Source organism: Embiotoca jacksoni, unplaced genomic scaffold (assembly GCF_022577435.1).
Source record: "Embiotoca jacksoni isolate LCO1_2020_lvr unplaced genomic scaffold, fEmbJac1.0.p SCAF_13, whole genome shotgun sequence".
NCBI lineage: Eukaryota > Metazoa > Chordata > Actinopteri > Embiotocidae > Embiotoca > Embiotoca jacksoni.
This window is the reverse complement of record NW_027185263.1, coordinates 16,961,803-16,974,387: the sequence shown is the minus strand read 5'-3', so window position 1 is coordinate 16,974,387 and position 12,585 is coordinate 16,961,803. Positions and strand designations below refer to the sequence as shown.

General features: G+C 40.7%; 1 protein-coding gene across 2 annotated transcripts in view; it reads right to left on the bottom strand.

The window, feature by feature from the left end:
- atp2a3 (ATPase sarcoplasmic/endoplasmic reticulum Ca2+ transporting 3) overlaps window positions 1-12,585 on the bottom strand; it is a 45,812-nt gene that overhangs the window by 29,304 nt on the left and 3,923 nt on the right. For both annotated transcript variants that reach the window (XM_069146994.1, XM_069146993.1), the window contains exons 2-3: window positions 3,956-3,973; window positions 3,445-3,527 (exon numbers count right to left, since the gene is read on the bottom strand). In XM_069146994.1, coding sequence (XP_069003095.1) covers window positions 3,445-3,527; window positions 3,956-3,973 — 101 coding nt within the window. The remainder of the gene's footprint in view (window positions 1-3,444; window positions 3,528-3,955; window positions 3,974-12,585) is intronic.

Genomic DNA, 12,585 nt, shown 5'->3' with positions numbered 1-12,585 from the left:
AGCTGGGGCGAGTAGCGGTCCACTCAGTGTGCTCTATTCACAACCCAACACTCAAAAGAAAGGTTGGCAAATGGCAGGAAGGTCCGAGCCTGTTCTTCTGCAGTACATATCTGACATCCATGTTGTTTTTTTACAATAGCTGCAGGGATTCAAAAGAAATGTAATTAAGCCATGCAGTTCTAATTTTACACACACACACACACACACACACACACACACACACACACACACACACACACACACACACACACACACACACACACACACACACACACACAATGTTGGGTTGCCTAAAAGGACAATGGCAAAAAAAAAAAAAAAAAAATTAAATGAAGTGAGGTCACTGGCCAAATTAAGACATTGGGATTATACTGAATGAACTGGACTCATTTAAAACAGGAAGCTTACGAAGCTCAGTTTAGATCCGGTGCAGAAAAACTTTTGGAAGGTTTTTGGAAGTCACACACAAATTGACATTTACATAAGGATTTTGTGAGATCCACTTCTTTTGGTGGTGCAGTCATTTAGGATGATTCTGTAGATGACCGTGAGCAAAGAGTGCTAAAAATGACGTGACAGTTTAACAGCTAAATTAGTGAAGCTGATGTTTGTTTGACTGAAAACATTATACTTGTTTACGAGTAAGACAGAGACAAATATTTACTCACAAACACAGCTGGAATTATCACTTATGAAAAGCATTAGCATTCATTTGTCATTATGTTTCTGGCCACTTGCTGAATGCAAGTCCAATTTCAGCTCTCCGTTTGCAGCTCTGTTTTTGTGCTCACAAACTTCTTAGAAAAACACATGTTTCTGGAGCTGCTACATATTTTACCGTGTTCCCAAGCTAGTTGCTAACTTTATCCATCCATCATTTGGAGCTGAGCGGGTAGCATACAGTCGATTTTTTTTTTATTTATTTTTTTTATGGAAAACAAAACTGTCTGTTGTGGGTGAAAAATGGTTCTGATGAGAACAGTGAGAGTAAGTAAAAACAGAAACGTTGCAGGCTACGAAACCAAAACAATAAGCTGAAAGATGCTAAAAAGCTCAGAAGAACTTGCAGTCGGGTGATATTTCATTGCGAGTTTGTTGCTACGAGCTACGACCCTTTTCAGTTCCAAGCAGTCATGCAATCAATTGTGCCTTTGCCACTTCTCCATAACTAGACATAGTTCGATAACAACTGAACACATGGATTCGACAAAGAATGCAGAGATGGTTATTACTTATTGTTATAATAAGCTACAAAGTTATTGTTAAAAGATAAAAACAGAAAATGATCTCTCCTGTTTCCACCATTTTGTTAATGGCAGATGGAATGAGACAAAATGACTGCACCACAAAAGCAGCAGAGAGGTGGATAAAGCATCTCTACTTTCCAGTGATCTGATGGGGCTTATGAAATGATAGAAGAATATATTCTCTTCAGAGTATTGAGCAGCAGAGTGAACGTCACGGCAGCCTGAGCCCGGTCGATAGCTCATCATTCACCATCATTTGGGACGGTAACTCTCCCTTCTGGCTGAGCCGAGATTGGAGGGCAACAATGGCAGCGCTCTCAGTAAAGGACGGTTCAAAAGACATGTCACACAAACAGCACACATTCAGGGAGCGGTTTGAATACCGAACTCCTACTTTCACACTGAGTCGGAGTTCAAATGGAGAGCAGAGTGGGGGTCTTTTGGTTTTTAGAATTTAAGGAGGGAATCTGGTGGAAGCTTAACTGCGTGCATTTGTCAATCTGAGATTGAATTAAACTCAGTTTAAGGACCAGGTTTTCAAATCAAAGCCTCATCATCAAAATAAACCTCCTCTTATAGCTTTAAACATTGCACTCTTTACACCCCACATGCATAACTGAATGCAGAGACACATACTGACAGATGGCCCATTATATCTGAACGTCTCTAGTGTTTAGGAAACAAAGGCCTCAGCGAAATGGAAAAACATTGTATCATCTCAAATTGATCAGAAAACCATCTTCAGACTCATCGTTTGTAACTTCTTAAGTCCCTTTCTATAATATGTTAATCTCCCTTAATGTGGCTCAACCTTACGTAGTGAGGAAGTGCAATGATTTTCAGGTGGCTTATGTGGCTTTCTGTGTGGCTCTGCTCTAATAATTCCCAATCAAAGAGTTGTATTGCTGAATACGTAGCTTCAGCTAAATGAAATTACTTTAATTTTCAAAAGACATACAGCAGTTGAAAATTTAAAAATAGAAATTGAGGCACATTTAAGGCTATAGCTCCCTGAACTGTTTGTGAATTAAATTCTCCATTTTTTTTTTTTTTTGTTGTAAATCTATTCACATATACAGAATATAGAGTTTCGTTACGTCACCTAACCTGCCCTATTTGGCCTTAATATGAACAGATGAACTTCACTGTTGGTTCATGCAAAGGAAGCAGGAGAATCTAATAATCTTAATTTGAATATATTTAAAATAACAGCCAAATGAGTCCCGGTCAGGGTTTAACTTGAACTCCAGCTCACTCAGTTTTAGCCACTCCCAGATTATACTGGAAGAATACTAAACAGAGCCCAAATACAAAAGCTAAAAGGAAATAAAAAGGACTACACGAATATAATTCGTCTACAGGCAAGCTCAGAAATGTGTGTTATAAGAAAAACTGCTCTGGAGTGTGACATATTTTTGAATTCAAGTCAGATCAAGAAGTCAGGTCACAAGGAGTCTCGCTTTGGCTACTAAGCTGAAACCATTCCAGGCCACGATGACACTGTAAAGCATCAGGGTCTGTGCGGCAGTGGAACAGGGGCTTGTTCCACTATAAACACCCTTATTAAAAAGTGAGGGAAGCCGGATTTACATAAGGAAAAGGGAGCCAACTCTCCAGAGTCATGCAGTTACAGCCCACACTTGCACTCCGAGGCCCTGCACTGACACGAGGAACCGGTTCAGATATGTTATGTCATATACATTTTTAGAGCAGTTTTCCTACGGTCAGAAATAGAAACAGCAATTCCATCCAGAGACACCGGGGACGTGCTGTAATAAATGGAAAAAAGTTATTATGCAGTCAGGATTCCCCCCACTCCGACCTTCACCACCTCCCGACTGCAACCAGGGTCACAGTTAGAGGCGCCGCAGCAAAGGGAGTTTTGATTGATAGTTTAATTTCTACTTCGGCAGAAGCACTGTGTCTGTTATCCTCACTGAAACCATATCAACACTGGGTGGAAAAGCCTGTAAAGCACATGTTTCCACTTGAAAACAGACCTAAAACTGGGTTACGCAGAGTTCTAACAGGGGAATAAAGCTGCTGATGGCCAACAGAGAAGTCTATTAGGTGAATATTTCCAGACCATTGTCCAGTTAGGGTTTCAAATCCCAAAGGGGTTTTTAATTTGAGAATAAAGATCAAAAACAAATATGATGAGAGCCACTGGCATCTGAATTATCTGGGCGGTACTTACGAAGGAGACACAGGCAGCTAGCAGCAGGATCCTGACCAGGAGGTCTTCAAACTGCTCCGCCACCAGCTCCCACAGGGATTTGCCTGAAATATGCAAATACACGTAACACACCTTTATCCATTACACTTGATCTACAGTTCAAGCCTTTCAGCGTAAAGGACTTAGAGTGTGTCCTCATGCTTAAGGGTGGATATGATCTACAAGATGTATTGACATTAGCTCTCCAATACAGATAAAGCAAGACTCATGCTGTGTTTACAGAAGAGTAGTGGTGTGTGTGTGTGTGTGTGTGTGTGTGTGTGTGTGTGTGTGTGTGTGTGTGTGTGTGTGTGTGTGTGTGTGTGTGTGTGTGTGTGTGTGTGTGTGTGTCTACGGGTGGAAAGGTGCTGTAGTGTACACGCCCAAAGTTTACCCCTCAGTCTACAGAGAAGAAAAGATCCAGGCTCAAGACACTAAAGTAAAGATAGTAAAGGGAGGAGAATCACAGCTCATTACAAAGATCAATATTTACCTTCTTCAGCCGGGAGCTCTGTGGATGTCATATCACGCAGGGCCGGAGAGAGTGGAGAGGTTGGAGTTGGAGGTGGGGGTGGGGGTGGGGGTGAGGGGTGAGAGGACAAAGACAAGGTTAGTTAATACATTTGATGAACTCAGCCTGACTCTGAGATGCGCAGACACGTACGGACGGCTCTGCAGAATTGTTCCGCTTGGTTATGATGATTAAATGCTGCATGCAGGGAGCATCGCAGCAACACGGATGTTTTTCCAAGTTGAGCATTACTGTCTGCAGTCACATTGTTACAAACTCTAAGGTATGCTATGGACTCTCAACTGTGGATGCTTACAAGTCTCCATTATCAACTGCACAGCAACTCTCAGAAAACAACACAGACATTGTAATGAACGTCTTCATGAACCTTTGTATGATTGCTCATCTTGGACTGGTAAACTGACATCACTGATGGGAGTCAATGTACCCACAATGCACCAGATGGAGTGTGTCATCTCATAGAATGAATATCTTTTTATGAATTCATATTTCCCTGTAACAAATTCCAATTGCAACAAAATCTTGAAAATCTCGGGCTGCAACTAACACGTATTTTCATCATCAATTTATGTGTCCTTAGATTAATAATTGGGTCCATAAAATATCTATAAATAGTTTTTAAAATGTTCAACATATATTTTCAAAGGACAAGCTGGCCACTTCCGATTGTGTTTTGGTCTGTTTGTCAGACAAAACAACCAAAGATTTAAGACATATTTAAATTTGAGAGAGCTCAGACCTCGTATTATTCAGTTTAACTTTAAAAGAAACCGCTACTGGTTATAAACAGGTTCTGCCGGTACTTACTGTGTATTCGCGCAGCTGGTAATTTGGAAAATTACCATTTGAGAGCGTTCACAAACAGACAACATGGCCGCTCCCAAAAATTCTGCTCTATATTTGCCGTCAGAAAACAGAAAAGTGACATCCAACCTTGTTATCATCAATAAACCAACCAATCAATAAAATTTGTACACTACATTTCTATTTCTTTTTATGTTCTGTTAGCAAACTAAGATAGGCTAGACTAACCAAGTCTGTCCATTTCACCTTTATGATTTTCCTTTTTGCTGCCACATCAGGTGACATCAAGCCTCCCTCTCTCTCGGTGGAGTATTCCCAGTTTGACATACATTCTGCTCATGAACGCACCATCAAATTAATTGTTTCGTATGGAATATACTCTCTTCACTCAAAAAGGCCATTACCTATAAAAGGTGTACATTCCTAAACTATCTTAGTCAAATTGCAAAAGTTTTGATTAAACATTTTTTGCCAAGAATTTTTTTTTTTTTTAGCAGTCACTACCTCTCAAATGTGAGAATTTTGTATTTTTTCTGCTTAAATCACCGCAGAACATTTTGGAGTGACTGATGAATATTATTTTTACTTCCCAACCTTTGTCACTTCATTTACAGTTAAATGAAAAAATATTTCAAAGATGAAAAAAAAATAAGGAAAATAATCAATGGTTGGAGCTTTATCTGAAATGACTTTCAAAATAAAAGGTACGCTTTAAATGCTTGTCCAGGCTACACTTTTTCTTAATCAGTTGATGTCATTGACATTCATGGTGCAGCCTGAGCCTGGACACTTAGTTTTATTAGTGTCAGCAGTCAGTCTACTCAGCCTCCTGAGATCAAAAACAAACCCATGAATCCAAACACGCTGCTCTTTTTTTCCACATCATCCTCTCGTTTTTTTTATCTGTCGTTTAAATGGAAAAGTAGAATTTTGACTTTATTTATTTAATTTTTTGGCACTCTGAGACAAGGTAAGCATCTTATCCACCCTGATTTAAACAAGAGAACACAACACCCACCACACGTATGAGTCACTGGTCTGAGCAGAAAACACATCCTTCATGTTCTAAAAACGTCCCAATTGACAAGTACTGTTTATCAGTGTCACCACAATGACACAGACAGGCTTAGTCACTGAATTTGTCAGGTCCTCATCCAGTCCTACGCAAAGGTATGACTGAACAGGTCCACTGTAACAAACAACATCCACCACATGTGAAAAACTTAAGTTGATAACATCAATCTGATTTTTTTTTTTTTCTGCATCTGTCTGAGATTAAAGTCAAAGTTTTTCATGATCTTTTTTTTCCGGAAAAGTGGGTTTAAGAGTCTCAACCACAGAATAATACCTCAATAACATCTACAAGAAATGCTTATTATATATGGAGTGAGTAAAAGTTTCAATTACAGCGTTCACTACAGAATGATTTAGGAAAAAGATGCTATATTTAGAAGGCAGTGGGCAGCAACCCTAAATGACAGCAGGATTGTGCTGTGAGCAGTGGAAACCTCGTGTTCCTCTGCATGTTTTGACCACACCGCGCAACACTGCGAGTCTCAAAGAAAGAGTAAGGGCCGTCATGCAGCCCACAGCCTCCTTCCAAAAACAAAAGTGCATGGCGGAAAGAAATTGTACTTGATTTCTTGAATTGTTTTAATATATAATTTAAGGTGTTTCTCGGTGGTCAAGAGACATCAAAAGCAATCTGGGAATTTTTTCAGGTTTGCCCAATAAGATCTCAGGTGGAATAACTTTTTTAATTTGGTTTGTAATAAACACTTTTTTGCAGTCCATATGTGTAAGAACACAGATGTAGTTACATAGGCTGTAAAGTCTATCATCTGCTGAACATTACTAGTTCTGCACAATCTATTAAAAAGCAGCCTTCCTGGGGAGACTGAGCCTTAGGCAGAGGTCATCTCTCTGCTCCACAGAAGACCCTCCTCTGCCTGTGTAATAATAGCTGATGAGTCACTGTGAATAGCTTTTCTTGCTGTCTGGAGAGTTTTCAGAGTTCAGCTTGGACAAGGTTGAACTCTCGGGGGACTTTTGGCTGCATTCTGCCAGCAGCAGCAGAAATGTGGAGAAGTGGGTTCTGCTGTTTTCCACGGTCCACCAGTCTGACATAAGCCTGTTTCCCCATTACTGTGCCTCCCCGGTTGTATAATGTTTTTATGGCAGACAGGCTGGCTGCAACTCAAGTGCTGGAGACAAAGACCGACTGACTGAAAGGACAAGACAGACTGGAGGGTGAAGGGAGGGGGGGGGGGGGGTGTTACAGAAAGGGAAAGAGCTGGAGGTGTTGAATGGGGTTCCCCGGCTTCCCTCTGCCAAGGATTCCCTCCCAGTCATCTGGGCTGTGTCAACCCCAGGCTTGCCCAGGCACATTCCTGAACACTGACTTCACCTCCCTCCCTCCTTCCCTCTCCCTCTCTCTCTCTCTCTCTGTCTCTCTCTCTCTCTCCCTCTCTCTCCATGTCCCCACAGAACCTCCCGCCTCCTCCTCCTCCCTCCCAGCCGACCCAGACAATGAATAAAAGAGGCTGTTTACACTCAGCAGAAAAATCAAGCAGCTCTGAGCAGAGGGGAGACACTTCCTGAAGACAGTTGCCAACAACAGCAACAGCGTTTCTGCATCCAGAGTCAAGAAGCAAAGCAGGAAACTGCCCATCAATCAATCCACACTGCAAACAATCTCCGATAAAGCACCTCTCAGTGCGAGCTCCTCTTTCTCTTCTGCATCTACTCTGACTGAGTCCATTAAGGAATTACAGCCCCAGTTAGTGGGACCCCCAGTAAACATCACATGTGACTGTGGTTTAACTGTATTAACGAGCTGGAGTTCAGGCCGTCTTGTGAAAACTACAAAAAACAAGACCGTTTTCAGCAGTTACCATGGCGACTTGGCTCAGGAAGGCTGCTTGGAAATAAGCGTTTCACAAGGTAATGTTCCAGTGTCTGTCAAAATTTACCAAGAATAACTGTTATACAATCAGCAGGGCCTTGATGCAGCACACTCTTGACTGCAGGCACCAAAAACTCCACACATTCAGATGTAGATAAGCTCCTTTGTGGCTTCTGCAGGCTGCTAATACACAATTTGCAGGAGTGGTCCTATGCAGACAAACAGACACGCCTCCAAATAAACAGCTCACAGTCAGCCAGCTGGTTGAGTGTGAGCAGGTCTGTGTCTGACTCCACTGACTCCAGGATCCTGCTCCATCCACTAACCAGGAGAATGTAAAACAGGCCTATAAATACCATGATGGTAACCCCTAATGATAGCTTCCTATATCCACTCCATCTCCTAATGCATTCTCCCACCGGAAAAGGTCGGAATGCATTAACCACATCAAATGTGAATGATAAATGCGCCTCATTGTCCACCCTAACATTATTATCTCTGCTGCACAGCATGGCAGGTAACTGCAGAAGAGACTTTGTCGCAGGCAGACAAAGTCAGTGTGTCCTTCATTTACATAAATATCAGAGGGGCTCTCTTCTCTGAGGAAGTCAAACAGTCCATGGCAAGTGGGCGAGTGTCAGCAGCTATCTTTAGGCGCTCTGCAGACCTCTGAGAAACAACCCATGAGAGCCAAACGAGGGCAGTCTTACGAGTTCACAATCATTCCTCTGCAGCATAATGAAACAAGGGCATGAAGCCGTCACATGCAGCGGCTCTTCAGTCATTAAAGAAGTCCGTCATATCGGATGAAAGCTGCACTGCTCAAACAAAACAAGACTAATGCTGTGTCCCAAATTACGTACTTATGCGAGTACACACTGTTAAGTGTGGAAAAATGCGGTGCACTGTTCGTACCTCAATGGTATACTCATGACTGTGATGGAAAACTGGGCATTTTTCACCATCAACGGTGGCCATCATGGCTACGTAGTGTTAAGAAAGGGACCAAAAAGCTACAGTATTTCCAATCCGTAGCAGCCGAGGAAGCTGCCGCTATTATACAATACTATACAAATATAACTTGTGCACGTCCACAAAAAAAGTGTATATTTTGTACGAAGCACATCCATACTATTGTTGGATAGAAACCATTAGCATGTTAATTGTGTGTGTGCATGAAAGAGAGAGCATGAAAAGAGCCGGCAGATATGTTGGTGGGTGATGCATTCAAATTTGATGGTTATTTCCAGATATTGCAGAACGGCAGTGTGCGAATTGAGACAATACAACACTGTCAAGAGTACATAACAGAAACATGCGATATGACACATGTACAGACACAATGATTGCCTGAGCTAAGTGCTAAAATTAGCATGCTACCAATGCACAAAATTACAATGCTGATTTTTTTTCCAGGTCTAATGTTTACCTTACTTTATAATACTAACAAATATGAATTAGCTCTTAACACAAAGTACAGCTAATGCTCATAGAAATTCCACTGGATTTATAGGTATCAAGTCATAAACCAAACTGTTCGACTGACGAAAATGTTGAACTTGGTGTTCGATGAAAAGTCAGCGGATCTCTGATGTGATTACAGCTTATTTTGAAGGAGCATGAAAATGTTTACCAAACGTTTGTGTCAATCCTCCCAGTACATGTTGAGATTTCACTGGTTTAGTAAAACATTTGATCTCGGTGGCGCTAAAAGATGAATCCCTACATTCCTTCAGATTCATCCATCAGTGAACATGAATGTCTGATAAAAGTTTTACAGTAATGCAGTTGTTTAATACATTTCAGTCTGTATTTCAGGACGACCCGACGGACCATTGCCATTCCTGCAGCTGTGCTTTCAGCAGGGACAAAAACACTTTATAAGGAGATATTACCAATCACAACTAAGGAACAGTTAATACGGGTTTTTTTTAATGGTTGAGAGCAATTACAATTATATTAGTCAGTATTTTATATTTGTAAGTGTCACTGAAAGCCCAGTAGAGTTTAGAACCAGCTATTATTTATGATGAGAAATATTTATAATGTATTATAAAATATTCTGACATATTTTTTGTTTTTGTAACTATTTTGAAATACTAACTCAAAGTTTTTTGAAGCACCAAACCATAAAGTGTCAAATGAAACGTAAAAGGTTACTATTAATTTCAGTCCACAGTAGATTTTCCACAAAGACTGAATGAGACTCGATCTGCAGGAACATTTTCCCAACTAACAAAGGTTTAAAACCTGCTGACACATCCAGACGGACACTCTGAAAGGACTTTAATAGTCCACAAAGGAAGGAAATAATGGGTTCATTTCTGTGAGAGGTGAATCACATTAACATGCACAGCAGGAAAAAGTACACTGGTGGAAAAGAAGTAAGACGTCCTGCTCAATAAAATTAATATCATTTCAGTCGCTACATCTGATTTACTGATTCAGCTTGTAATTCTCCTCACGTCGGGGACACAGAAAACATCAGCTGTCAAAGTTGCACTGAAAGAACTTCTTTTGTGAAGCTCATCCATGAAAGACTGTCATGTCAGACGAAGAGAATTCATATCAAAGTAGAGATTTTTATCTTTTTTAGCCGATTAAGATAGCAAATGACACAAGACTCAACTCAGTGGCTGCAGCAGCTGTTGATTGGCCGGACTGTCTGTGACGTCATCAAGCTGTGGTCAGGGAAAAAGAGACTAGGTTTTTCCTTTGGTTGTTGCACAGGATAGTGCATGCTGAAATCAAACTGCAGCATCACTCATATTTGACCTGTGAGTGTATCTGGGACAGCTACACAAGCATGTGAGTGGCCTGTATATTCTGCTTTCATATTTTTAGGAACTTCACAAACAACAAATGGTTTGGTCAAACGGATTAGAAAGTGCACACCCCATAAATTCTGAAATGACATCTACATTTATGCATTTACTGTCCATACACACATGTTGCTCAGCCTGCATTCGATTCAGGTTTAAATAAACACTCTGAAACACATAAAAAGACAGTCCTGCCCCACATTTTAAAACTCTCTGTGATCAGCTCTGCTAACCAGTTACAGAGGAAATAGAAAAAGGGCCTGTCAACAGAACAGGACATGCATGAGATGATTAGCACACAGCTGATATCTTGTCTGGGCTCAAAGCTTCCTCTTTAAGGTCACAGCTGTGTAAGGAACCATTTTTTTTTAACATCTCAACAGGGCAGGAGGATGGCACCCAGCCACCCAGTAGCCAACTGGAGAAGCTGAATGCTGTAAAAAAAAAATAAAAAAAAAAATAGTCAGTAATCCCCCTAAAGGCAGACTGAAATATCTGTGTTAACACCAGGCTATTTATGAGGATTATTCTAGGTTTAGAAACCAGAGCGACACTTTTATCCAATCAAATGCCTGGTGCAGTACAACTTCATTGATCTAATCAGTGAAGAAACACAGGCTGATCTAAGTCGTGAACAATTTAAACTAGCTACAGCTAAAAAAAATGCATACACACAGACAGTAGAGATGTATATTACTGTAAATGATAATGTGAAACAACCTAAATGCCCCCTTTGATTTGCCATAATAATATTAATTGCAATGATATTCTACATTTTCAACAAACCTATAAAAAAAAAAAAGACTAAAATCAACATTGACTTAATCCTACAGATAGATTTTGTTTGTGAAGCTAACACCTGATATATCTTATTCTCAATTGTTTTCCAAAATGACAATAAAACATACAAACTAACAGCAACAAAAATCCCACGTCTGTTTGGGTTCACTGGTCGATATAGTCCATCATGATGACAAGCCTGCGTCTTGTTGTTTATTTTCAGACCATAAATGGTGCCATACTACTACTACTACTACTATTTACCACCACAGCACCAAATCTTCAGCTGGAAATAAATCCCACAAAATGCACATGTTAACGTGTCACATCTGCTAAAAAAACACAGTGCGCAATTCTTCTAGGAAATGAATTATCCTTCAAGAAATAAAGTGCATATTTGTGACAGTTTTTGAAAAGTAAGATATCCACTTGGCTGTAGGCTCAGGGCTTTGTCTTTTCATTGGATTTTTTTTAGCAACAATTTTACCCTTTAAAAATCAGTGTTATCTTAAAATATAGATTCATAGTGAATTTTATTTTTATTTACTACAGGGTAGTGTCACTACACTTAAACTCAATGAATAAAATACACTAAGCAGCGTGTCATAATGGACTATGTGACTGAAAAGGTGGAAAAAGTATATTTAGCCATCATATCCAAATACCTAACTCTTGTAGTATTGACTTACTTTTCCAGGAACCAATGATCTGCACTCTTTATTTTACATTCAGCTCATTAGACGGCACAGACAGGCCTCTATCTCGCTCTAAATGCTATTTGATGACCTTTGTGGTATACACCTTGATGGTATACCCCGTTATGGTACACCTTGAAGGCAGACACATGATGTGCAGCATATGCTCTGTGTACACACACTCCTTGAAACACAAACACCTTAAAGCACACGTCTTCTCAGTGGACCAAACTGTGCTGCTGCAGAGCATCCGGGCAGCACGCTCGAGCCCGCCGACTCAACATCATCTTAACATCAGGGCATGACGATGACTGACAAATGCAGAGGTGGGAGGGAAGGAGGCAGAAGACAAGTGACAAGCTCGAACAGGATCGCAGCTACTTTGAAGGCAGCCGGGCAGGCACACACAGAGCCCACTAGAACTCACTAGAGAAGTGACTCAACACTCCAAGGACTTTAAGTGACTTCCTTCTACGACTTAACTCTCCTTTCTCAGCCCACATAACGCCAATACCGTTACCACAGCTTAACTGTCAACGGGACAATTTTCAGTAAAGTGGGAGCCGGCAGCCCCTGATTGAGTAG